This window comes from Carassius carassius, chromosome 7 (genome assembly GCF_963082965.1).
Source record: "Carassius carassius chromosome 7, fCarCar2.1, whole genome shotgun sequence".
NCBI lineage: Eukaryota > Metazoa > Chordata > Actinopteri > Cypriniformes > Cyprinidae > Carassius > Carassius carassius.
This window is the reverse complement of record NC_081761.1, coordinates 19,714,470-19,742,362: the sequence shown is the minus strand read 5'-3', so window position 1 is coordinate 19,742,362 and position 27,893 is coordinate 19,714,470. Positions and strand designations below refer to the sequence as shown.

Genomic DNA, 27,893 nt, shown 5'->3' with positions numbered 1-27,893 from the left:
TAAATCACTTATATGATGTCTAAGTTTCTGTCTATTGTTTTATAATGGAAAAAACTATGCAGTGGTATGTTTAATGGCTCTCGTGATTGTGATTTGTATTACTAAATATGTAAATAATATTTGACCTTCAATCGACTCAGTCTGTAAAGATGAGCTATTGTCCTTCAAGACAGCTTGAAGTAAGCTTGTGTTACTAAATGACAACAATAACCCGCAACAAACTGTAGCACACTGTAACATGAAAAACTTGTATTGATGTTATTGGTTACTTCAGTAACACAAGCTTACTTCAAGCTGCCTTGAAGGACAAGCGGAGGAGGATGCCGCCCAGGGTCTCTGTCTCCTGAAAGCTCATCTTTACTGAGACGATCGAAGGTCAAACATTATTTATATATTTAGTAACACAAGGCACGACGTATTGCATAAAAATCACCACGAGAGCTTTTTTTTTCTTTTTCTATTTTCATTAATGCAGAGAACAAAAACATACAAAGGTATAAACATACATCACATAATATCCACCACAAAAAAAAAAAAAACAAAGAATAAAAAGAGGGCCGAAATCTAAACAAAATTATAAAAGGAGATAAAAGGCAGAGCAAATCTAACAGTCCTTATAGCTGTCTTATTAGACACTGAGATTACGTTCAAATAGTTCTTTTACGAGAGCTCTCTTGTACTGCGTCTTAGCTAAGACGCTACGGGAAAAGTCTCTTTTCACGAAATACTGAAGCCCTCATTGCGAGTTAATGGCTATGGTGACTCTGAGGACTCGCCTGGCATCCTTCTCGAAGCATGCATCATCCGCTGCGCCGCAACGCTGTAAGAAGCGCCGCTCGCAGCGCCTACCAGAACCGCCTCCAGCTCGGCCGAGCTCGCCGGTTCCCTCCGCTTTGCCGGCCTCCCCTGCATCGCTTCCCGATGTTCAGCGTCCGCTGCTTGCCGACACGTGCTCTCTGCTTGCTTCGGGCAGTGAGGGTTGGGCGAGCTCCGTGGATCTCGCGCCCGCTGCTCAGAGGCCCAGCAGACGGGGGGATATCGATAAGGAGCTGATGCATGTACTCTCTCTGGCCGCGGCGAGCCTCGGCCTCGAGTGGTCTGCACCAGCGCCCCCTTCACGTTCCCGGCTGGATGGTAGCTATCTTCCGGATGAGCGCTCTTCCTCAAGCTCAAAGCACGCCCCTTTTCTTCCTGAGCATCACGAAGAAGTGGTGAAAGCTTGGGACGCTCCATTCTCGCTGACGCTTTCTGACATCAAGGAGTCTGAGCGCGCTGCGTTCCTTGACGCGCCGCTAACTCCTGCCGGCCTCTTCGGATCTTCCGTCAACGAGTTTGTGGAGAGATTTGCCGAGGGCCAGAAAGCTTCGCAGGCGTTCAAGCACTTCTTGCCGAAGCGCTCCAGCTCTGCAGCTAGCCGCTCTAGACCGGCCCCACAGAGCTCTCAGTCACGCCCACCGCCGCCTGCTGCGTCATTGCGACAGCGTCAGCAACGCAGCTTGAGACCCCGTTCTTGCTCTTCAAGCCGTCGTCCCGCGCTGCGGGAGCCGCGGCAGAGGATTGCGGTGAAGCCAGAAGCCCCGAAAGCATCCTAGCACTGCTGGGAAAGCGCCGGTGTTCGAGTTCCGCTGCGGCCGAGCTCTCACCCAAGCTCGCCGCTGTTGCAGTTCCAAGAGTTGTGACTGCCTCAGTGTCCTCTGCAATGCGCAAGCCTGCACGAGTGCCCGCTTGCCTGCACACAAAAGCCGTTATCACGGCTACCCAGATGTTTCACAAAACGCTGACGCGCTTTTGTCCCCATATCAAGGATCACCGCGTCGTAGTCCGTTCGGACAACATGCCTGTGGTGTCCTACATAAATCGCCAGGGCGGTCTCGGCTCTCGAAACCTGTGCAGGCTGACGGAATGCCTCCTGGTTTGGGCTCAGCGCAACGTGCGCTCGCTGAGAGCAGTGCATGTGCCTGAGCTGCAGAATCTGGGTCCAGACAGGCTGTCCAGAGGCAATGTTCCTACGGGTGAATGGTCTCTACACCCGCAAACAGTCCGGCTGTTGTGGGAGAGATTTGGCAGGGCGGAGGTGGACCTCTTCGCGTCCCACGAAAACGCTCACTGCCCCGCGTTCTTTTCCAAGAACGAAAGCGCGCTGTCACGGAGATTGGTCAGGCCTTGCCTCGGCTGTGTGATGTCATATTGCCGCATCTACGGATGCTGCTAGATATAGGACGGAGGGCTTTTTTCCCTTTTCTGTCCTGGACTCTCTGTGAGTCCCTCAGGTGACTGTGCACTGTAAATCCTGGGCGTTGCTTCAGGTTTATTGGTGTGTGATCCCTGCGCGCACGGCGTTTTACATTGGGTTCCCGTAGCGTCTTAGCTAAGACGCAGTACGAGAGAGCTCTCGTAAGAGAACGTACTCTGTTACTAAACGTAACCTCGGTTCTCTCTAAAAGAGCGAACGAGTACTTACATTCTCTGCCGTGCGTACGATTCACTCTGGTTCGCTTCGGCGATGAAATAAATTAGGTGAGTTAGCCTTTTCGAGCTCCTTTAATAGGTTGGGCCACACCCGTTTCGGCGGGAAGTGGCAAGAAGGGCGCGAAGCGCCCTTATTGGTCTGATGTTGCATCAGCCTGCGCTCAATAGGCTGTGCAGTTGCCGCAGAACAAGCCAATGAGCGAGCCAGCCGTCTCGCCTATGGCTGTGTACTGCTGTCGAATGCGCTTTACAAAAATACAAAATTAAGGATAATTTTTTGCTTCAGTATTTCGTGAAAAGAGACTTTTCCCGTAGCATCTTAGCTAAGACGCAGTACTCGTTCGCTCTTCTAGAGAGAACCGAGGTAATGTTTAGTAACCGAGTACGTTTCCCATTTCTTTTAGGAACACAGAGAAGACAGGTTTACAGTTGGAGAATTTGCATTTGTGAATGTGAAATTTGTTTAGGACATTTTTTTAAATTAATAACAAACCTGTTAATTTCGTTTGTGGGGTCAGAGTCATAATACCCAAATATAATGTTTTTCATATGTACTGAGAAGCCTGGCAAAATCTTACACTTGACAAACACACCAATATCATCCCAAAGTTTCTGAGTGTATTGACATGACCAAAATAAGTGTACAGTTTCTTCAGAACTCGAACAAAAAGAGCATGTAAGATCAATGTCCGATTTAAATCTTTGTATAAACTTCTTTACAGGGTAGAACCTGTGTATGAGCTTAAAATAAATGTCTTTCACTTTGTCTGTGAAAAAGAATTTTTTGCGGTAGAGACCAGATTTAATCACCGCGAGAGCTTTCCAGTATGCGCGCCACTGAGTGGTGTCTTCCCGGTCAGAGAGCACCTGTCCATCAAAAGCTCACTATCCAATCAGAGTAGATCACTGTTAAGCCCGCCCCCATGAGAGGTTTTTGTCAAAACAGAGCAGGATTTACAATCTTGTTTTGATCTAACTGATTGGAGTGTTTTTGAAGCTGCTACCACCGATCTGGACGAACTCACAGAGAATGTAACATCCTATATTAGTTTCTGTGAGGATGCATTCCTACCAGGACTTATTTAACATTCAACAATGATAAGCCATGGTTTACAGTAAAACTCAGACATCTTCGTCAGGCCAAAGAGGATGCCTACAGAAATGGGGACAGAGTCTTGTACAATCAGGCCAGGAACACACTGAACAAAGAGATTAGAGCGGCTAAAAAGACCTACGCTAAAAAGTTGGAAGACCAGTTTACTTCCAACGACTCAACTTCAGTTTGGAGAGGACTGAGAGCCATCACAAACTACAAGACACCATCCCCTTGCACTGAGGCTAATCAACGACTTGCTAACGACCTGAATGAGTTTTATTGTAGATTTGAAACCCCCAACACCCATTCTGACCATCTCCCTACACAACCATTAACAGCCCCTGCAATCCCCTTCTCCACACCTCCTGCTCTACAAATCTGTGAAGATGATGTGTGCCAGGTCTTCAAGAAGAACAAAGGAAGAAAAGCACCAGGCCCAGATGGAGTTACACCAGCCTGTCTGAAAATCTGTGCTGACCAGCTGGCCCCCATCTTTTCACAGATCTTCAACAGATCGCTGGAGTTGTGTGAAGTGCCTTCCTGCTTCAAACGCTCCACCATAATCCCCATTCCAAAGAAACCCAAGATAACAGGACTTAACGACTACAGACCTGTGGCTCTAACGTCTGTCGTCATGAAGTCGTTTGAAAAACTGGTTCTGGCTTATCTGAAGGACATCACTGGACCCTCACTGGACCCCCTGCAGTTTGCTTACCGAGCAAACAGGTACGTGGATGATGCAGTCAACATGGGATTGCACTTGATCCTGCAACATCTGGACAAAACGGGGACTTATGTGAGGATCCTGTTTGTGGACTTTAGTTCGGCTTTCAACACCATCATCCCAACAACCCTCCAGACCAAACTGACCCAGCTCTCTGTTCCTAGCTCTATCTGTCAGTGGATCACCAGCTTTCTGACAGATAGGCAACAGTTAGTGAGACTGGGGAAATTCATGTCAAACGGCTCCACCAACATTGGTGCCCCTCAGGGAGGTGTTCTCTCCCCTCTGCTCTTCTCCCTGTACACCAACGACTGCACCTCTAAAAACCCCCCTGCACTTTCCCCACTCACCATCATAAACAGCACTGTGGCTGCAGTGGAGTCATTCAGATTCCTGGGAACCACAATCTCTCAGGACCCGAAATGGGACAATCACGTTGACTCCATTGTGAAAAAGGCCCAACAAAGGTTGTACTTCCTTTGCCAGCTTTAAACTGTCTGGTTTGGTTCAGCAACAAAATCAGACATCAGAAGACTACAGAGAACTGTTCGGACTGCCGAAAGGATTATTGTTGCTCCCCTGCCCACCCTTAAAGAACTGTATACATCCAGAGTGAGGAAAGGGCTCAGAAAATCACTCTGGATCCCTCACATCCAAGTCACCCCATCTTTGAACTTTTGCCATCTGGCCGGCGCCTCAGAGCCGCAAATACCAGAACAGTAAGGCACAAGAACAGTTTCTTCCCCCAGGCAATCTACCTCATGAACAGTTAAATGTTCCCCACTTATGCTTATGAAAAAAAAAAAAAAGTGCAATATCCCTATATTTATTTGTTACCCCTCCATCCTAGTACATCCCTGCATCTTATCTTATTCAATCCTATTCCATTATCAATTATAGCACAATTGTTTATACACTTATTTATTTGCCTACATTTTTTTTTGTCTGTGTGTAGTTGTCTCTGTGTACTGGAAGCCTATGTCACTAAAACAAATTCCTTGTATGCGCACGCATACTTGGCAATAAAGCTCTTTCTGATTCTGATTCTGAAAACACCAAACGAAAAACTGCGAAACGTAAGCAAAATCTGTGGCAATGAATTCAGAATCCACGATTAGCAAAAACGAATCTTTGAAAAACACTAACAAAGAATGAAGCATATTTAAAGAGCCTGTTAAATTTGTGCGACTGAGTTAATTTTTTCATTTTCCTTGTGTTTTTTTTTTTGTAATGGCATATTTTTGATAGTTTCTGAAAAAGTTACGTTCAGCTTTATAAAGTTCCGTTCATTATTATTGAAACAAATGTAATTCCATACATTTCTAGCAGTGTCAGGATTTTCTGTAACTGGCAAACAAAGTTAAATCTTTTTTTTCTTCTTGTTATTCTTATTTTTCTTACTCAAATTATTCTTATTGTATTTTTCTAGTGCTCAAATAAATCACTTATATGATGTCTAAGTTTCTGTCTAGTGTTTTATAATGGAAAAAAACTATGCAGTTGTATGTTTAATGACTAAATAGTTTGTAGAAGCCTTCAATACTGTTGGTAAATATTTTTTTTATATTTGGGGGGTGGGAGGTGTAGACAGTCTCATAAAAATATTTGCAGGAGTCTCATTTTTCATGATATCTTATTCAGATTTGAAATAGAAACTCATGAGACATGTGACTTTCAACCCATTACTTTTCTAGATTGCTCCAGGTATCATTTCATGTATTAAAAATATTTAATTGTGGTAAAAAAAATTTCAAGGCACTTCAGTGTCTAACTTTTAATATTTTTGAGCATTATCAAATCTAGTTGATAAAAAGTAAAGACCAAAGGGTCTTTCCAAAGACACCAAAATTATGTTTGTAACACACTGAAGTAGGAAACTGTTACAATTATAAGTTTGGTAGTGCACTTTCAGCTGTGAGTCCCATAATGGGGGGTGTTGGCTAACAGGTTAAGGTTTTTCATAATTATATTACTTGTAGAAACACTTTAAACATAATTGTAAATAAGTATAAAGCATGGCATTTGTTTTATTTTTAGTGATAAAAAGTTTTTTCTTTTTTTTTACTTCGTGTTTTACTTTGGTACCGAAATTGGTACAGAGAACCATGGATTTTCACTGGTATAAGGTTAATCTCCCTAAAGGAGATGAGGAAAGCGATGGACCCTTTTCAACTGAATTTGTTTCTTGGTGTAATGTATCAAATCTCAAGTTAAATGTTTAAAAATAAAAGAAACGTGTATTAATTTTAGTTAAGAGTCCTCGACGAGTGTGACCATTATTAACCATTTCGAGTCGATTAATGCATATAAGCGTTATGAGTTATTTTCTCCTGATAACCCCGAAAAGAACTTAAATTACACTTTCAGTTTTGATCCTACAGATAAGAGCAATACATCAATCAAATCTTTAAAGGGTTTACTTTTTTTGTATACAGACATAATAACAACAGAACTTTGTGCACTTATAAAATAAAGATAACAAACAAGGTGTGCTGTCTGCTGCCGAAAACAGATATTCTGTGATAAAGTAATCCATATGAAAACAATGCGATGTCCGTTTTTCACGTCTCCCTTCATTATCTTCTAATGTGACCACGCCCCCGCGCTGAACGCGCTATTGAGATTATATTGTTTCACTTAAGCGCGCGGCTTGAATACGCCCATAACAGAAGACAACGCAGCGAGACTGTTCTTCAAGTTTTTTTATTTTACTGTTTGCTTCGCGATGAGAGGAATCCAACATAATTCACCCCGAAAAGATGTGATGTGGTTGAGGATTTGAGATTTGGATTTCCTCAGAAAAAAAAAAAGAATGAAGCGCTTTATTCAGCAGAGATCATAAACATGAGTAGGTCTCTTTTTATTTATTTATATACTTGTATTAGTTTTCACATAATGTGTAAACATTTTAATAGTTAAGACTTTTTCCAAACTATAATTTCTGACTAAATGTATAATCAAGTGAAACATTATGAAGTTTCAATAACAATATACACTACTATACCATTCAAAAGCATGATGTAAATAATAAAAATATAACAAATAAATGTAACAAATGTAACAAACAATGCTGTTCTTTCAATTTATTCCAAAAAAACCTGAAAAAATATTCTCAGCTCCTTTCAACATTAATAATAATAATAATAATGATAATAATGACAATAAGTGTTTTTTTTTTTTTTTTTTTTTTTTAGAAAATCAGATTGTTAAAAGGATTTCTGAAGGATTCTGTGACTGGAGTAATGATGCTAAAAATTCAGCTTTGAAAGTCAACTTTGATTGTTCCTAATATACTTTTTAACTGCACTTGCAAGTAAATATTAAATTATGTTGTGGGATAATTAAATATATTTGAAATAAACTACAAACAAAAATATATACATTTATTTTGTCCTCACATTCTTTCTTGTAACTCTTCCCTTTCAGTCACAAACCTGACTGAAAGGCTCATTATGCAGCTCATGATGCGGGCCTTTTTCTTCTCAGGTGTAAATCACAATGATATTCATAATAGTTGACGCCTACTCACATATGACTTTTACAAACAAAAAGCGTCTTAGAAAATTTAAATCAATATATTGTTTTCTGTGAGTGAGTAAACAAGATGATTTTGACATAATTTGGAAAGAAAAAAATCTAGTCTACAAGCTACAGTTCTCAAAAGTCCCGGGAACCATTGTTCTTTATGTGTTTTATGGCCTTATTCAAGTGATTTAACATTTTTAACATTAACAATTTTTAGTTTTTCACTAACCACGCATAACATTTTTTTTCTCAAAAACACAATCATGTACATACATGCACATATTATTATAGTCCAGTTTGTGCTGATTACAGTGATATTAGACTTTAGCCATTTAGATGTTTATAAGCAACTGAAAAAAGTACAAATGTCAGGGCATGACAAAACTTCTCCAGGCCCCAAAAATACTCTTAGACCTCAGAGGGTTAAAGGGGAGCAGATTTAAAGGGTGGAAGAGTATAAATACCGTGGAGTTGTTTTAGATCACAAATTGAGGTGGGATAAATGGACTGATACTTTGAACAAAAAGGGGGCCAGCAAAGACTATATTTCCTTAGAAAGATGAGAGTGTCATTTAGTGAAAGCCCTCCATTGTTAAAGGTGTTTTATAACTGTTTTATTGAAAGTGTACTGACCTTTTGTATTATTTGCTGGTTCGGGAATGTTACAGTGGAACAAAAAAGTATGTTTAGGAAAATGTTAAGTAATGCGAGTAAATTACTTGGTATCCCTGTAATGGGCTTACAACAAATTTATCAGACCAGATGCCTTGGTAAAGCTATAAAAATTATATCTGACGATGAGACAATGAGTTTGAGCTTTTGCCTTCGGGTAGAAGATTTAGGATACCTGTGTTTTTTAAAATAGGGTGAAAAATATTTAATATCACATGCATTTTTCTTTAATGAGCAGATCTCATTCAGTATTAGTATTTCTTGATTAACTGGTGTGAAATTTGTATTGTCTTAATTTATGTTGTATTGTCTTTTGTGAGAACAGCATATTGAAACAAGACACTGAAACAAAATTTCCCCAAGGGGATAACTAACTAACTAAATCAGCATAACATGGCCTCACCCCTTGTTGCATGTTCCCAGGTGCGGGCTTTATGTAAATTTCAGGGTTAGTGATGTCACCAACCCGGGAAGAAGCTTGTTGTTGTCCCTACCAGATACCATAATTTTAAAAGACAATATCTCTGTTTGCACTGAACTTTCAGCATCATAACTTTACAGATATTGTTTGAGCTCAAACAGCAACTTCACACACTAACTGAAGTTTAAAAAAGTTAATCACAATCAAACCTTCAATAATGTTAAAAGGTTTAATATTTCTGAATTATAAACTTATCGATTTTGATGGGAGTACTGTACGCTTCCAGAAACAGCCTGCCCACACACGCTTCTGATTGTCTAGATGATATACAAATTGCTTGCTGCTAGAATCAAGTCGCATCTGGTTTGGAAACTGTGTAAAGATTAAAAATACTTCTACATGCAACTCACACATTGTGCTCACAACCAATAAGACTTTCAGGCTACAGATGCTTTTCCCCAGACACAGACAGTCATTCATTGATGTCAAGGTTATTTTAAGCTCTTGTAATAATTCATTTGGTGATGAATTGCAAGAGAAGAGAGCAGTCAGTGGGAAGTACATGAATGGAGGACTAAAAAGAGGGTAAATGATATCTGCATGTCTTCAGTGTCTGCAGGAACACAGGATGAAGCACCATTTATCAAGGGAGGCATAATTCTCATCTCCCCAGAGGCACCAAAGAGCCATTTCTACAGAGCGAAAGTTGGGTATACTGCACTGTGGGATGTGGGTTCTACATATTCCATGCTATGATGTACTGTTTGCCCATTTCAGCAAACGGTAATTTGAGTATTCTGTGCATAAAGAAAATTTCCATACTAAACTGTAGTACTGCTGTAAATGTACTGCAAACTATATGAATATAATTATAAAAAAATATTGACTGTGCTACTGGCTGTACCTATCCTTCTGTAAAGGCCAATTTACAACTCACTGACAGACAGCAAAAGACACTTGTTTGAGGATTTTGTCACAGTAAGTTACCTCTGTCGGTGTCTGTTTTCGCTGATTGAACATGCTGCACTGGCACCTGATGTGTCATGGAATGCCTGAGAAGTGACGTATTATAATTTAGTGTTCCTCCACATTGGTTCGCGTCTGTCACTGCAATGTGACTTGGCCTTAATATAAATACAGGCAGGAGTCCTATGTGGCTTATTGAGCTCACATTCCTATTTAGGAGAGAGCCATTACCATTGCCTTTAGTGGTGTCTCCCCTATCCATCATGATAATGTTAACTGTTTACATTTAACACAGAATAATATTTTATAGTCCACACACATTTAATATCTACAGTACAGACCAAAAGTTTGGACACACCTTCTCATTCACGGAGTTTTCTTTATTTTCATGACTATGAAAATTGTAGATTCAACTGAAGGCATTAAAACTATGAATTAACACATGTGGAATTATATACATAACAAAAAAGTGTGAAACAACTGAAAATATGTCATATTCTAGGTTCTTCAAAAAAGTAGCCACCTTTTGCTTTGATTACTGCTTTGCACACTCTTGGCATTCTCTTGATGAGCTTCAAGAGGTAGTCACTAGGGGTGTGCACGGATAGTTGAACATTCGAATATTCGTTCTGCTCTAATTATTCGATAAATAAAAATGACATTTGAAAAAAAAAGTCGACAATAAAACCTAATTTGGTCACTTTCTGTGATTCTCCATGGCATATTTGAAGATGTATGCAAGCAAAAAATAATTAATGATTGAAAAAGAACTGCGGTCTTCTACAGTACTTCAAATATGCTGTGGAGAATCACAGAAAAAGAAGGAATTCAAGAACATTGTTGCGGCATCTCTCAAGCAACGAATAGACACCGCTAACTTGGAGAATGCAGTGAAAACTCCTCTTCTCACGTCTGCCCTAGACCCTCGGCACAAACATCTCAGGTTTCTCGATGAAAAAATGAGAAAAGTAAGAAAAAAAACACATTTTGAACATTAGCAGAACATTTTCCTTGATGTGAGTGGTGCGGATGCAGTCGCCGTCACCAACGTTGCAGAGGATGCGGCAATGCCCACTCGTTGGAAAAGGCTGAGCCAGTTCTTCAGCGATGATTACAGAGAGTCCAGCCAAGACGAGTGGGAACAGTTCTTGCTGGAGCCATGTATTCCACCAGATGAGGATCCCATTCAGTGGTGAAACGAAAACACGAAGCGCTTCACAAAACGTATTCGCTTAGCACACCGTTATTTGTGAGTCCCGCCAACATCTGTGCCGTCAGAGTGCGTTTTCTCCGCGGCCGGCCTTCTTGTTAACAGACTAAGGAGTCGACTTTCCCCTGATCATGTTTACATGCCCGTGTTTCTTAACAAGAACATGTAAAACAATAGAAAAAAAAGCAAAAAAGATTTGCTGACAGTTTCAAAGTTTCAAAGTTAAGTGTAAGCATTCTGTACAATAGCCTAATTGCTGCAGGCTGCTTTACGTTTTTTCTTTGTTCACTTTTTTTTTCTTTGCTTTTAATCTGTACTTTTATTTGTTTGCACGCATTGTTAAAGGTTTTCAGCTACAAAACACGATGTGTAATGTTCAAGCTTATTGTGTGTAAGCTTGTTCAAAAATGACGGAAACAATAAATGTTGCTGAAAAATAACGTCTGTCTCATTAAACTTAATTTAAATAAACGATATTCGTTTTTTGTGAGCTCAAATATTCGAATGTGATATTTGCGGAAAACGCCCATCCCTAGTAGTCACCTGAAATGGTCTTCCAACAGTCTTGAAGGAGTTCCCCGAGAGATGCTTAGCACTTGTTGGCCCTTTTGCCTTCTGTCTGCGGTCCAGCTCACCCCTAAACCATCTCGATTGGGTTCAGGTCCAGTGACTGTGGAGGCCAGGTCATCTGGCGCAGCACCCCATTACTCTCCTTCTTGGTCAAATAGCCCTTGATGCCTTCAGTGTGACTCTACAATTTTCATAGTCATGAAAATAAAGAAAACTCTTTGAATGAGAAGGTGTGTCCAAACTTTTGGTCTGTACTGTATATTCAACAATAACAAGCATTTATTTCAAATTTGGTTCTCAAACTTTTACCTCCACCTTACTAGTATGCACACTTAAGTTTAATAATTTTAATCTTATTGTATGTTCATGAAAGGATTGTACTAAATTTGAAAATGGGCAAAACTAAGTATGTACAGTACAGACCAAAAGTTTGGAAACATTACTATTTTTAATGTTTTTGAAAGAAGTTTCTTCTGCTCATCAAGCCTGCATTTATTTAATCAAAAATACAGAAAAAAATGTAATATTGTGATATATTATTACAATTTAAAATAATTGTTTTTAAATTTATTATACTTTAAATTATCATTTATTTCTGTGATGCAAAGCTGAATTTTTAGGATCATTATCACATGATCCTTTAGAAATCATTCTAATATGATGATTCATTATCAAAGTTGGAAACAGTTCTGCTGCTTAATATTTTTTCAAAACATGTGATACGTTTTAGGATACTTTGATGAATAAAAAGTAAAAAAAAAAAAAAAAGTTTTTAAAATATAAATATTTTGTAATAACAATATACACTACTGGTCAGTAATTTGGGGTCAGTAATTTTGTTTTCTTTTTAAATAAAATCAATACTTTTATTCAGCAAGGATGTGTTAAATTGATAAAAAGTGATAGTAAAGAAAATATATTACTAGAATATATATTATTTTAAATTTTTTTTTTTTTAATAAATGCAGTTCTTTTTAACCTTTTATTCATCAAATATATTAGACAGCAGAACTGTTTCCAACACTCATAATAAATCAGAATATTAGAATGATTTCTAAATGATCATGTGATAGACTGGATGTTACATGTGACACTGAAGAATGGAGTAATGATGCTGAAAATTCAGCTTTGCATCACAGGATTAAATTGTTTTTTTAAAGTATATTCAAATAGAAAACTATTATTTTAAGTTGTAATAATATTTCACAATATTAGTGTTTTTTCTGTATTTTTGATCAAATAAATGCAGGCTTGATGAGCAGAAGAAACTTCTTTCAAAAACATTAAAAATAGTAATGTTTCCAAACTTTTGGTCTGTACTGTATGTATTATGCATGCAAGTATGCATTATGTAAACATTTCATCACGTTTTATTTTCCTTGTAAAACAATTGATTATATATTCTTAAAGGAGTTAAGAATCATAAGTTTTATTCTAGAATGGTTTCACTATTGTGCATTTTCTATATTTATCTGTACTTAATTAAATGTATTAGCATTTTTTCACACAGCAAAATCCAGCATATGAAGTGTGTGCATATAACTTGTATTTACATGTGAATTACAATTGCTGGAAACAATGAATGTGTCTAGGGATGTTATTCCGCAAATATCACATTCAAATATTTGAGCTCACAAAAAACGAATATTCGTTTATTTAAATTAAGTTTCATGAAACAGACGTTATTTTTCAGCAACATTTATTGTTCCCGTCATTTTTGAACAAGCTTAAACAACATAAAAGCTTGAACATTGCACATCGTGTTTTGTAGCTGAAAACCTTTAACAATGCTTGCAAACAAAGTACAGATTAAAAGCAAAAAAATACAAATAAATAAAAAAAGTGAACAAAGAAAAAACAAAGCAGCCTGCAGCAATTAGGCAATTGTACAGAACGTAGCGTACGCTTAACTGTTAAACTTTTAAACTGTCAGCAAATCTTTTTTCCTTTTTTTTCTATTGTTTTACATGTTCTTGTTAAGAAACACGGGCATGTAAACATGATCGGGGGAAAGTCGGCTCCTTAGTCTGTTAACAAGAAGGCCGGCCGCGGAGAAAACACGCACTGATGGCAAAGACGTTGGCGGGACTCACAAATAACGGTGTACTAAGCGAACAAGTTTTGTGAAGCGTTTCATGTTTTCGTTTCACCACTGAATGGGATCCTCATCTGGTGGAATACATGGCTCCAGCAAGAACTGTTCCCACTCGTCTTGGCTGGACTCTCTGTAATCATCGCTGAGGAACTGGCTCTGCCTTTTCCGACGAGTGGGCATTGCCGCATCCTCTGCAACGTTGGTGACGGCGACTGCATCCGCACCACTCACATCAAGGAAAATGTTCTGATAATGTTCAAAAAGTTTTTTTTTCTTCTCTCATGTTTTCATCGAGAAACCTGAGATGTTTGGGCCGAGGGTCTAGGGCAGACGCAAGAAGAGGAGTTTTCACTGCATTCTCCAAGTTAGCAGTGTTTATTCGTTGCTTGAGAGATGCCGCAACAATGTTCTTGAATTCGATTCACTTTCTGTGATTCTCCACAGCATATTTGAAGTACTGTAGAAGACCGCAGTTCTTATTCATTCATTAATTATTATTTGCTTGCATAAATCTTCAATTATGCCGTGGAGAGTCACAGAAAGTGACCAAATTAGTTTTTTTTTTTTAAATTTATTTTTTATGGCAAGCAAAAATATAGCGAAATTCGAATATCATTTTTATTTATCGAATAATTAGAGCAGAACAAATATTCGAATGTTCGACTATCCGTGCACACCCCTAAATGTGTCATGTATCGTCAGTCATGTGTTTAATTTATTTTTATTTTTATGGACTTATAGGTTGTTTCTAATTCGTTTCTTCAGTTCCTTTGTTCTAGTTCTTGCCTATATTTAGTAGCCATAGTTACTGAGCTGATTGTGTCATTCTGTTCAGGGGCTGGTTGCATAAAAGGTTTGGACTAGACTTAAAATTTTATTTAAGATGGGTCAAAATTTAAAAAATTTGGTTACATAAAAACAGATTATTCTGATAAGTGGAATCCAAAATATAAGACTAATTATCCCTTGGCTTACTGTTAATTGGTCAATGTTTCATAGTTTCATAAGGCACTGTCTTAACATAGAGGCTAAGTTTATGCAACTGTCCCCAGGTGTTCATCATTAATTAACCTTGTTTGCTTTGTGTATTTAAGTTGCCCTTGTTTCAGTTCAGTTATGACGCTTTTCCACTGCGTGGTACGACTCAGTACAGCTCAGTACAGTACAGCACGGATCAGCTTGCCACCATTTGCATTTCCACTGCAGTTTAGTATCGCTTTAGAGTGGGCGGGATTATTCACATGTCGTTATAGTTGCACCACCTCTACTGCCGTGACTCCTGAAAAAACTTTTTCATTCCGCGTCACTCCATCAGGCTCTCACTGGATCCGATCCTCTACTATCAAAGAGAGGAAAGACTGTACTTCTGCAACAGACAATAACATTTTTTGGTTGTTAAATAAAGGTGGGCTCGTTCAAAACAGTTGCTTTCGATACTTCGCTGGCTGTGCTGATTTATATTTAGCGGTTCTTTTGTGTTTTATTCAGTGACGCAGAAAGTGACGATTATTTCCAGGCAATCCGTGATCAGTTTGTCACGTTTTGGTAATAGTACAGTTCACTTGGAACCTTAAACGAAGTGGTACTAAAAAAAGTACCCCCCCCCCCAAAAGTGAACCCTACCGTGCCGTAACATGCAGTGGAAAAAGCGCTATTAGTCCTGTCTAGTCTTTGTTATGGTTGTGTCACGATGTATCTATACCTGGACTTATCTTTGCATTATCTTAGCGTTTATTAAAAGACTGTTTGCTTGTAGCCTTGTCTTTATGGGATTACCACAACCAATGACAGTGTATAACTTTTTTTTTCCAGGTAACAAATAAAAAAAAAAGGCTAAAATCAAATAGCAGAAATTAATGTTACTATATCAACCTTACAGGGCTCCAGGCTGTGACTAGAATAACAGTCACATTCGTGACCAGAAATTAATTTGTGAATGACGTTTTTTGCTGTGATTGCCATTCATAATATAATTTAAACAATAAATACTGTTTTGGCACTCTTTAAGTGGCATGAGTGATCACTTTAGCGCTTTAGTTCAAGTGGCACATGAACATATCTTTCTTTTACTACTATAGTATGAAATGAACATTGAATGAACAAATGGACAGCTGAAACAATGCGATGTAACAATATATTTACCTCAGAATAGCCATTCAGTGTCCATAAGCTCACTGGTCAGCTAGAAAAAAATAACTATAAAGATGAGAGTTTTGCTAAATGTATGCACTATATGGCATATTTTTTATTTAACTTGATGTCTACATGATAAGAAATCATGCAAGGAGCTAGAGATAAAATTAAACATAAATTGCATGTTACTAATAAAGAACAGACGTGTCAAGTAACGAAGTACAAATACTTCGTTACATTACTTAAGTAGAAATTTTGGGTATCTATACTTTACTTGAGTAATTATTTTTCAGCCGACTTTTTACTTCTAATTTTCACGCAAGTAGGCTATCTGTACTTTCTACTCCTTACATTTTAAAAATAGCTTCGTTACTGCTATTTCATTCCGGCTAGTCATCATTCAAAAAAAAAAAAAAAAAACCTATCCAGATAAATTGCGCCATCCGGGTGGAGTGAATTTGATTGTGGTTGGATGAGAAGTATAAACATATACTATTCGACCCCCTATTGGTTTGTACGCGATCCATCGTACCTGCACATGACCCAAATAACATCACACCCCAGCCAGAACATAGCCAGTTTTGGGTTCGTTTATCAAAAAATATATTTCTTAAAAGTAGGGTTGGGTATGGAACCGGTATCCGATCGCCTCAGAGTCAGTCCCCTTAAATTTCATATGAAACCGGCGTCAGACCGGTCTCCTCCCCGTCTTTCAGCGCGTTCTTGATTCCGTTGACAGCGAGCGGACTCATACAGAGACAGAGGACACAAGGTATGTGTTTATCGATAGATTGTTAGAATATCAGTATCTGTGCAGTTCTTTGTCATAAATACAGTTTACAAAAGGTCACGAGGGAGCAGTCGGTTTCTCATCTAGCTACTGTAAAGTTTTCGCTTGTCACACCACAGCTGTTTCCTCCAGCGAAAATCTAGCCCTTGACACATATGAACGAACACATACTTTAATTACACTTATTTAAATATACTTAATTTAATCATACGTACTTTATACATACACTACTGTGCAAAAGTCTAAGTCACGTTAGTATTTTCACCCAATAGAATGGTGTTCGGCCAGTTATTTTATATATTTTGCTGTAGTGTGTCAGTATAAAATATCAGTTTACATTTCCAAACATTCATTTTGCCGTCGTCAGACTGCTTGTGCATTCAAAATCGCACTAGATTATTAATTAAAATTAATGGCAAACTGATATTTCCTTCTGACACTCTTGTTGCTTTTGTTTATAAAGAACAAAATTATTTTGTATTGTTGCTACTTTATAAAGAATGAGCATACAGTAATTCACAGAACTGAACTAAAGACAGTGACAGACAGCACTCATCTTAACTAAATATCAGAGAGATTGACAGGGATACAGTAGAAACATTATGTGTGGTTTTGTATTAACCCAGATTGTGAAATACATTTATTAGCCTTCGATTAAGGGAAGCATAACTTGAGAAATGAGAGCATCCAAGGAGCGTGGGAAAGCTATGGATTTATTCAAAATATTTGTAATGTTCTTTAATGTTATCCATAGTTTTTTTTTTGTGGTTCTTTTTTTTTAAGTATCAGTTCAGGCACCGTTTAGGCGCCGGTACCATTATAAAAGTATCGAAAAGGCACTGGACCCTACTTAAAAGTTATTATTTCTCACTGGCTCATTTATCAAATGGGTGCTTTCTCTTCATCCTCCACAAATTAAGCTACTGTAGGTAGTTTGGTAACGAGACATTTTAATAAATTATCGTTTGCGATTGACAACGCGATTGACAATGTTGTGATAAGTAGGCTATACCAACTTTGTAACTCGTTAGCCCCCCCACACTGGACATAGCAGACGTATGTAGCGAATACAGGAAGCTATCAATCAATAAGGTATCAGGATTATGAGTTATTTTTCATTTTTAGTTTTTGATTAAACACTTGGATTAATCATTCATTTTGACAGCACTATAACGTTTATTGTAAATACACAACCATACAAGAGTAATTGTTACTGAGCCTGCACCACTGTTCTTGTCTATTGCCTTCGCAGATTCCTGCAACTAAGCTTGGATGTACAGTAGGTGGCCATCCTATCTGGGGCTTACCGCCGCGTGTACCGCTGTAAACTGTAATTCAGTCGCGTGTTAAAATCATTCGCGAAACTACCGCCAGGTGGCGCAAAGGGACGGATTGCGGAATGAATGTAACTGTAAAATGAGATAAAAGAAGGAAGTAAAACAACAATAACATTATGATATAACATTGTAACATTTAAAAAAAAAAAAATTTTTTTTTATAATTTGTTAATTTTTAAAATGTAGGATAGTCTTAGGCTACAGTCTACTAAACAAAAATTAAAAGAAGACCTTAACACAAAGGATCATATGCATGCTATTTTTATTAAACAGTAAATAAATATAAGGCTTATATAAATTATATATATATATATATATATATATATATATATATATATATATATATAAAGCTAAATGTTTTCATTTCATTTTCATTTCGGTTCATTCTTGGTTTAAAAATATCTTCAGGTTCCATATGCAGAGCGAAATAGGAACGGTCCAGCATTTAGCAATAATTAGTATTAACTCTGTTATTATTCTTGATTTTTCAAACTACCAGCATTTTTGAATTATGCCTTATGTGTGACCAAAATGCCTTATGCTGTTTAGGGTGCTGGTGCCTCGCGCACATATTCACTGGAAACAGCCGTCTTTCACCAGACATTCGGCGTGAGCACTTTGACATTGTTAATTATGATTTTTTTTTTTGTCGATACTGAAACGCACACAGCCTACTTACCTCATGAATAATAGTTAAGCTTCAAATGGGCAACATCACAAATATGGAAACGTTTGATTTCTCCCGATTGAGAAAGCCAAACCTTACCTTATGCTTAGCTTTAAATTATTATTATTTAGTTTTTTTTTGTTTTATTACTAAGCCTATATTATTATATACTGCAATTATATTTATCCATTAGAATTATATATTTTTAATTATTGTTTTGTTATAAATTTGATAAATTTGTTAAATTTAAAGGATTTGTTGTAAAATATTTTCTTATAGCCTATTTTTTTCCTCTCACAAACTCTGATTTATTTTTTAGCGTGTTTAAAAAAAAACATGCAGCAAACGAAAATAGGTGATTGATCAGTTAAAATGAAACCTATACACCACTCATATTTTTTTTCCTCTTACAAACTTTATTTAATTTTTAGCGTGTTTAAAAAAAAAAAAAATAAAGAAAACATTCAGCAAATGAAAATAGGCGATTAATCCGTTAAAATGTGTTAAAAATGTGTTACTCTTGGTTAACAGTAATTATAATTATTTTACTTCAGAACAGAGCCTGGGACTAATCTAGGTTATCCATGGTTTTTTTTTTTCTTCATTGCATCTGAAAATGACTTCATTACATTCACTTCACGCGATCTGGCGCAGATCAGCCTCCCGCAAAACTCAGCTGTGGACGATTTAAAAATGTTTGAAATAAAGCAGTGGTTTTCTACCCGTAGCCCGTGGCGAATTCAAATGAGACCAGAACCACATGCTGAATAAAATTTTTTTTTTATATAATTTTCTAAAATTTTATTATTTACATCAATTAAAAAAAATTTATGCTACTAATGAAATATAAGCTATATCCTAATGTTTTTATGTGATTTTTTTTTCTTCATATATTATTTTCAGACATGAGCACTGGCATAAGCATTTAACGAACACATACAAGCGCGCACTTTGGCAGAATTCAATTCAAATAGTCATCAACAGCCATTAGGTAAATTGCCTTTAAAGTAAAATTGCGCATCAGAATGGACACATTTGTTTTTTTAAGGGAGAAAAAAAAGAAATTCAAAAAATGCCAGCGAATGAACATGTAGGCTACAAACTGTGAATAGTCGCAGTATCAGTATTGAAGGAGAAGTGCTGGATTTTCGTTTGTTTTTTTTTTTGCCCCGCAACTCACTTGAAGTTCAGATAAATGGAAACACCATACACTATGTAACAATCCTTATCGTCTTTGGAGAGTGTGTGATGAGGCTCATGAGCAGACGACAGGACAGGTGCGCGTGGTCAGTAGGCTTCAAAAGCAAAATTGCACATGTGCAGACAGAGTGAAGAAGCTCATTGCTACTCGAACCTGTGCAATCCGTCAGTAAAAGAATATAAAGACAGTCAGATGTGCAATAATTCTGGGCAATTGCAGAGCGGACCATCAGCCTGCGCATTCAGAAGTATAAATTGAAGAAGTCTGCGTCCGCACTGGCCGTGTCTGCGTCCGGATTGCTCATGCGGAAAGTCTATAACACAGGCGTTACAATTGCAACTTCTTTGTGTTATTGCTTTCAAGCTGAATCTCACAAAATTGGTCAGCTCCCGACAGCATCAGGTGTTTTATTTATGGGGAGTTGAATTGTTTATTTCAATGAATGTGATAGATTATATATCATAATAGTTAGGCTATAATATTATAAATCAGGTTGGCTTGTATTGCTGACGTAATATTTAAATTATATGCGTAGACTTGCACTTAGACCATAGTGCGGCCCGCTGGAAAAAAAGGTTGAGAACCACTGATATAAAGGTTGCTGTCCCATTTTATACAGGAATTGTTCATTTAAAAAAAAATTAATTACATTGTTAGTTCTAATTTGTTAACACAAGTTCATTTAGAACTTTTTTTTTTACTTATAAACTCCTTGAGAATTTAAATTAGTTTAATAGTATTTAAATTCAAGTTTAAAAAAAGGTTTTAATTGCTTAAATTATTTTTTATTAATTAATAATATGTTATCATGTTAGTTCTTGTAAAAAATACGTGTTTATTCTTTAGGAAAACAAGGGAAAAAATTAGGGACAATCCGAATATTTGTTTTGCTTTACCTATTTATGTAAGCTACAATTATTCAAATAATAATAATAATAATAATAATAATAATAAAATAATGTCATTAAAAAAATACCATTGGCCTGAGTAATTTTGACCATTATAGAATGTTGATGGGCATGAATTGTTTGAAGAGCTGACTGCTTTGGGCAGACGCCTGGTTGCTGGATCTAAACCACTGGATGCGCTTAAATTCATCTGTGAAAAAGGGATGGAAAACAATTTTCCAAATGTTTTTGTACTCCCTGTCACTAGATTTTGAAATCTTGAAGTTAATCGATCTGTTTAGATAAAAAAACTGACAAAAATATACTGTTATTTTCATCACAAACAAAATTTTCACAGCAGAAAGCAGCAATTAAAGATGTAATGCTTACAATGTTATTAGTTTGGCATGTGATAGGCTATAGGGAAAAAAGTGAACACAAAATAGCTTAAGCCACTTTGAAACTCTCCAGTTATTTTTTTTATTATTATTATTATTTTATATGCTATGTTATGTTTCTGGTATCAGAGCGCGTGGAGGGGAAGTTGTTGCTTCTCACAGACTCTGCTGCGAGTGAGAGAGATGTTTCACCCGACGAAATGAAGACTACCGCGGCTGCACAAGCACAGCACATCTGCCGAAAATCAACCTGCAGCAATGCTCGTTCATCGACTCGCCAAGCTTTACTTTTGTTGGTAGCATCATGGCAGTAAATAATTCGATAAAATGACCATGCAGTCAATACAGATATTAAATAAAAACATTAAGACAAGCAGGGCTGTAAAATAAAACAATAAAAAAATGCATGCCAGGTCTACACCGGACACAAGTGGAACGATCCAACAAAAGACAACAGAACACAGTGATGGATACACTGGACACGATCTCCCTCAGTGAACTGATGCTCTTCTGTTTATGATGAAATGTTCTGACACTGTGTTCAGATGATTTGACACTATAGTGTGATGTCATCAAGTTTAGACCATAGACTGTACAAAAACAGGTTTAGACACACTTTTCGCTGTGGGGCACAGATGACAACTCTCGCGTCCGGTGTAGACACAGACAGTGACTGCTCTATTTACAAATAAGTTCTATAAGAAAAAAAAATAAAAAATAAAAAATCTAAACCAGTGGCATAACGAGATGGAAATATAAACTAGAAAAAATATTAACAGGTCCTCCGTCCATGACACTGACTCACTGCGGAGCTGGCAGTTTTAATCTGAACAGCCCTTAAAGCTGAGTGGATGGTTAGATGCATGATGGGCTAGTATTAAAAAAAATAGCATCTTTCCAGCATTAAGGTAATAACAGTACTGTTTTTTTATCATCTTGTTGCAGTTATAAATTTGACTGCTAAATGAATTATAAAGAACTATATTAAAACTTGTTTTGTAAAATTTCTTCGTCATTTGAATATTGATTTAAAAATCGGTTTAAATCATAAATCAGATTTTTTTTCTAAAATAAAAAAAAAAGGGTTTTTTTTTTAGGCCATATGATATTACCCTACTTTAAAAACAAGTAAAGAAGGTTCCCTTTAAAATTACTTTAGTTGTCAATTACTAAAGCTTTTTTTTTTTTACATCGTGTGAATGTTGTTGATTATAATGAGAGAACTTGAGTTTAATTGTGAGGACGTTTTATTAATTCTTTAGAGTTTCAAAGATTTAATCGTGCCGGTTTAATTTTATTCGTTTCTTGTTTTAGGCAAATTAGGCCTAAATAATGGGAACGACATTATACAGTGCTTCACATTTAAACATGCAACAATTTCTTAATCAGTTTACGGACAAATGTCTTTTTCCCAATAAGTTAAAGGACAGGTAACGAATAACAAAAATGCATGTTGTTTTATTAACCCTCTGGAGTCGATTAACGCGGATACGCGTTATGAGTCATTTTCTCCTGATAACCCTGAAAAGAACTTAAATTACACTTTCAGTTTTGATCGTACAGATAAGAGCAATACATCAATTGAATCTGTAAAGGGTCTACTTTTTTTTGGATACAGACATAATAACAACAAAACTTTGTGCACTTATAAAATAAAGATAACAAACAAGGTGTGCTGTCTGCAGCCTTTGTCTGCGCCGATCTTCATTTACAAACACGTAATTAAAATGAACTGTAACTCCGTAATTACTCAACGAAAATACATGAGAGAGATATCTATAGAAAGCTTGACATGTCTACTTTTAAACTAAACAAGTGCCGCCGAAAACAGATATTCTGTGATAAAGTAATCCTTATATTGACATTTTGCATATTAATCCATGTAGCCAACCCCCCTAAAATAGGCTACCACTTTTAATGCTCCAATGCAAAGTAAACCAAAATTTATTTTGAATAATATAACGCATAATATAATATAAATAATACTGCACACCTTTTAAATGTGTCAAATCTAAAATATGGTTTAATACCATGTAGATTAGAGAAATTATAATCCAGGTTCAAGCACAGGCTTGACATCCTGCTTGAATTCGTTCTAAGAAATGCACATAACTTCATAAGTACCAAACTTTCGTCTGTGGATATTAAATATTAAATATTTTAACTACAGTGTTTTTCTTTCATTTTCCCTGACTGAAGCCATCAAATCTAACACATCAGTGAGGCAAAACTGACGTCTATTAGCGATAATGTGCTTTGATGCGCTTGTTTGATAACTTGTGGTTAAAGCGCCACTCAGCGGTCAAAAGCTGCAAATGCACTTTATACCGCCGCCGCGGCGGTACGTGTGGCGGTAAAAAGGGCCTTTTGGATGTCTACTTATTGTACATTTACATTCCATTAAAGGTTATTGATGACATGCCTCTGAAGTCTGACTTTTTGCACCATTACAATACTTATAGGCAACTAGTCATCATATCTCTAGTCCTTTAATGTATTTGCATTGTACTAAAGTACGTTCATTTTCAATGGGCATATATGTGGCTGAAACATGTAGCCTAGTGCATCCCAAATTTTCCAACAGGAACATGAACAACATGGCCTTTAGAATTTTTTTTTTTTTTTTGAGGAGGTGGGGTAGTGCACAATAGGCCCCTGTAGCGTGGCCTAAGCTTTTGTTCTTAATGGCATTTTTTTTCCTTACATTACTTTTATACTTTAAGTAGTTTTTAAACCAGTACTTTTACACTTTTACTTGAGTAAAAACCTTGAGTTGATACTTCAACTTCTACAAAAGTATTTTAAAACCCTAGTATTTATACTTCTACTTGAGTAATGAATGCCAATACTTTTGTCACCACTGACAAAGAAAATCAGATTGGATGTGTGCAAGATGTGTGACAACATTCATAGGATGCATTGAGGAGGAGCCCAAGCTACACTTAGTGGCCAAGTGATTCTTAGATAGTTATGGTCTGTGATATGGGCACAGATTATTTGCAATAAGCAGTGTTGGGGAAAGTTACTTTTAAAATTAATGCATTACAATATTGCAATACTCCCTAAAAAAAGTAACTAATTACGTTTTATGCAAAGTAATGTGTTATGTTACTGTCATGTTACTTTTTAAATATGAGCAGGGCTTGATTGTTTTTAATATAAGCAGTTATATTTATAGCAAATGTAAAAGCCCTTTCACACCAAAAAGTGTAATGAATAAACCTCAGGCTGAAGGAAAAGTAAATTAATGTCTGTATACTAGAGCACAGGAGAAGAAGGTTCAACAATCTTCAGCAATAAAAAACAAAAATGGTAAAGGTAAATGAGCGGTCATGTGATGTGTTTCGATTAGCACGAGAAAGATGCAAAAATGTATGCTGAGTAGGTGAAACAGAGGCTTGCCTCTGGCGATTAAGTTTTTGTTGCACCAGAAACTAAAGCAAAGTCTGAGGTGTGGAAAAGTTTTGAGCATGTTTATAATGAGAATAATGAGTCAGTGGGTTATATTGCTGGACGCATCATCAGTGAGAGCAGGAACGCACTCAAGCCATCTACAGTGCCCTCCAATTTTCCTCCACAAAAACATGTAGGTCTAGCCTAATCTTGGTGAATAAAGGTTTTTCAAAATGATACCAAAATATTAATTGAGTCTTAAATGCATAATGTAGACAGAGTATATAGGCTAATGTTGGCATTATTCTTTTATTAAATTTCAGCTGCTAGTGGCGAAGCAAATCTGGCGCCGCTAAATCACCATCACCTGCTTTCAAATGGAGCAGCATTTAATAGACAGAGCCATAGATCACTGACAAGCTACGCAATATCGCGTTCATTATTGCCTTTAATGAATACGCAATATGAACACGATATTGCATAGCTTGTCAGGGATCTACGGCTCTGTCTATTAAATGCCGCTTCATTTGAATGCAGGTTATGGCGATTTAGCAGTAATCACGGAACCAGATTTACTGACTAGATGCGCATGATCATATCATTAGATATATCGCCTAGCCCTGTGTCGGGCTGTAAATAGGTTCGGGCTTTTAAAAAGCTGTCAATCAAAATGTACTTGTCGGGATCGGGCCAAAATCTGTTGGGCTTGGGTCCTGTCGGGCCTAACTTTTAAGGCCAGATTACAGCTCCACAATGAACCACAATTGTTAGTTTCTCTAAAGTCATGTTTGCTTATTAGTATGGTTGAACTGGATCATCTAAGGTCAGCAGCAAAGACATTAGTTAATAAAATGTGATTAGATACATGTGTTATTTAACAATAATTTTAGATAGATATTTTCTCATGAATTAAAAAGTAATGCGTTACTTTATTAATTACTTGAAAAATGTAATCCGATTACGTAACTCGCATTTTGTAATGTGTTACCCCCAACACTGGTAATAAACAAAAATTTTATAATTATAAATGCTGTTAAAGTCAAGAAAAGAAGAAAAAACACACATCACATATGCACTGCAAACGGAGTAATGTGAACCCGGCATTATGTGTATTATGTACCTCACCCTCAGCACCTTCAAACTTTTCATGGCAGCATCATCAGCTTGAGATCAGCCTTTTTAGAGACCGCAGATCAAAAATCCCAACGTAATTATCAGCCGACAATGATTGGTAGCCGTTCAATCGGAGCACCCCAGTCATAAATAGTCTAAGACCAGTCATAGACCAGTCACTTCATGATAGAAGTTTTTTTTTTTTTATATTGTTAAAATATTGTCTTGTCTCATTCTTGTGAACCCAATATCGACTACTGTCTCATGAGCTAAGTGTATTTTCACACCCCTAGACATTACCGTTCAAAGGTTATTAGCATAAACATGACTGAAACTTTGAGCTGATGATGGTGCTAAAGGGATTGAGTTAGAGACTCCAAACTTGCTATGGTTAATGAGACTGTCCTCTATCCATGTGCCAAATTTCATTACTTTCCCACATGTGGTTCTGTGGGATGCCATAGACTCAAAAGCAGCAGCAGCAGAAGACGACGATGAAAAAGAAAACTAACAAATACAACAAATTATTTTTGTGAACATTACTCACAATTGTCTTAATCATTCATGTAATTGGTACATTTACTTCCAGAACATTGGATTGAAAAACAAAGTGTAAGGAATTTACATTTTCTTTTAAGAACACCACAGCACATCTGTGCATTATGTAAAAAGAAAAATCACATATTTATCAGTATTCATAAATAAAAAAAGATTCAACTTTTAATTAATGTTTTATTAAATGTATTAATAATATTAAAGTTATCACTAATTAAAAATTAAAGTTAACCCATGATTCACACCATATAGTCCTATAAATGACAGAAAACCTCTCTCACCTGAACCTCTTCTCCTCGCACTGACTGGTCTCCTAACAATGGCTCTGCTGGGGGAGCGTTGATAGTGACAGACTTCTCCGAGCGACTGCTCTCCTTACTGCGGGATTTGTGGTGGTCCCGGCTACGCTCTCTGAGAAACATGGGCACAACAGTGAAGTTAAGTAAAGGTCCTTCTGATAGAGACAAAGAAGTACGTAAAGGAGATTAATTTGTGCTCTCATGAGTAATTCATCCAAAATGACATTGCACTCATTGGCTAGATCTGTCACGGAAATGTTTTCTGTTATATATAGTGGACAGAATTTGGAGTAGACAAATTAATGTGACCAAGTGTAAAAGGAACATGCATACCCAATCAGACAGCTATGCCATCTACCAAAAATAAATAAACAAAAATAAATAAATAAAATCATGAGGTTACCAAGTGTTCAGTAAACACACTTTTTCATAACGCACTGCCAAAGTGGTCAGTCTTTTATCTATCACCCTGATAAATTCATCGAACACGGAACTATTCATAAAATCATCCCTCCTCCCTCTAATTCACTAAGCCTGACCACCCAGCCCTCAAAACTCATGTCTGACCAGACTAAACCACTGCACTCTTGAAAAAAGATTAATCTGAAACAACTTTTAGCAGTGCTGTCTTCATACCTAGGGTTGGGAACCAAGAACCGGTTCTTATTCACCGTTTTCTTTTTAAAGAACCGTAACCGTGAGTAATTTCTAATTTTTGGTTCCGAAAACAGTTCTGGTATGACACGTGATCAAGCGATGTGAACAGCGAAAGATGCTATCAACCGTCCTTTGGATTAGACACTTAAACAATGTGCTGTTTCTCTTTGGTCACTAAAAATCCCATGTTTTTTCTTGACCGGAAGAGGTAGAGGTACTGGTCTGCTTATCTCTAATGATTGGAAATGTAATTCTTTACCATCTCTGGATATCAACAGCTCCTTTGAATCACATTCAGTTACTATTACCCACCCTCTTAAAATCCATTTTGTAGTTGTTTATTGTACCAAAGGAACACAAACTAACTTTGTGGAAGAATTAAATGCGTTACGTTCCCTCTCACCCTCACGACCATCTGCTACGGTTTTATCTTCGGTTCCTCCCCCAAACAGTTATCATATCGTGATGCTAACAGTGCTACTGATACTTTATGCTCCACTCTTACGTCTTGTTCAGAATCTGTCTGCCCCCTGTCTTCCAGGCCAGTCCGTACCACCCCTTCTGCCCCTTGGCTATCTGATGTTCTCCGCGAACTTTGTTCTAAGCTCAGGGCTGCAGAAAGGGTATGGGGCAAATAAAAAAATCCACTCCTCTCTTGCTTCTCTGCTAATTTCTCAAAGGCTAAAAGGACATACTATCACAACAAAATTAACAA

General features: G+C 37.1%; 1 protein-coding gene across 1 annotated transcript in view; it reads right to left on the bottom strand.

Annotated features, from left to right (window-relative positions):
* LOC132143667 (vang-like protein 1) overlaps positions 1-27,893 on the bottom strand; it is a 133,450-nt gene that overhangs the window by 40,522 nt on the left and 65,035 nt on the right. Inside the window, exon 3 of the mRNA XM_059554092.1 lies at positions 26,504-26,633. Coding sequence (XP_059410075.1) covers positions 26,504-26,633 — 130 coding nt within the window. The remainder of the gene's footprint in view (positions 1-26,503; positions 26,634-27,893) is intronic.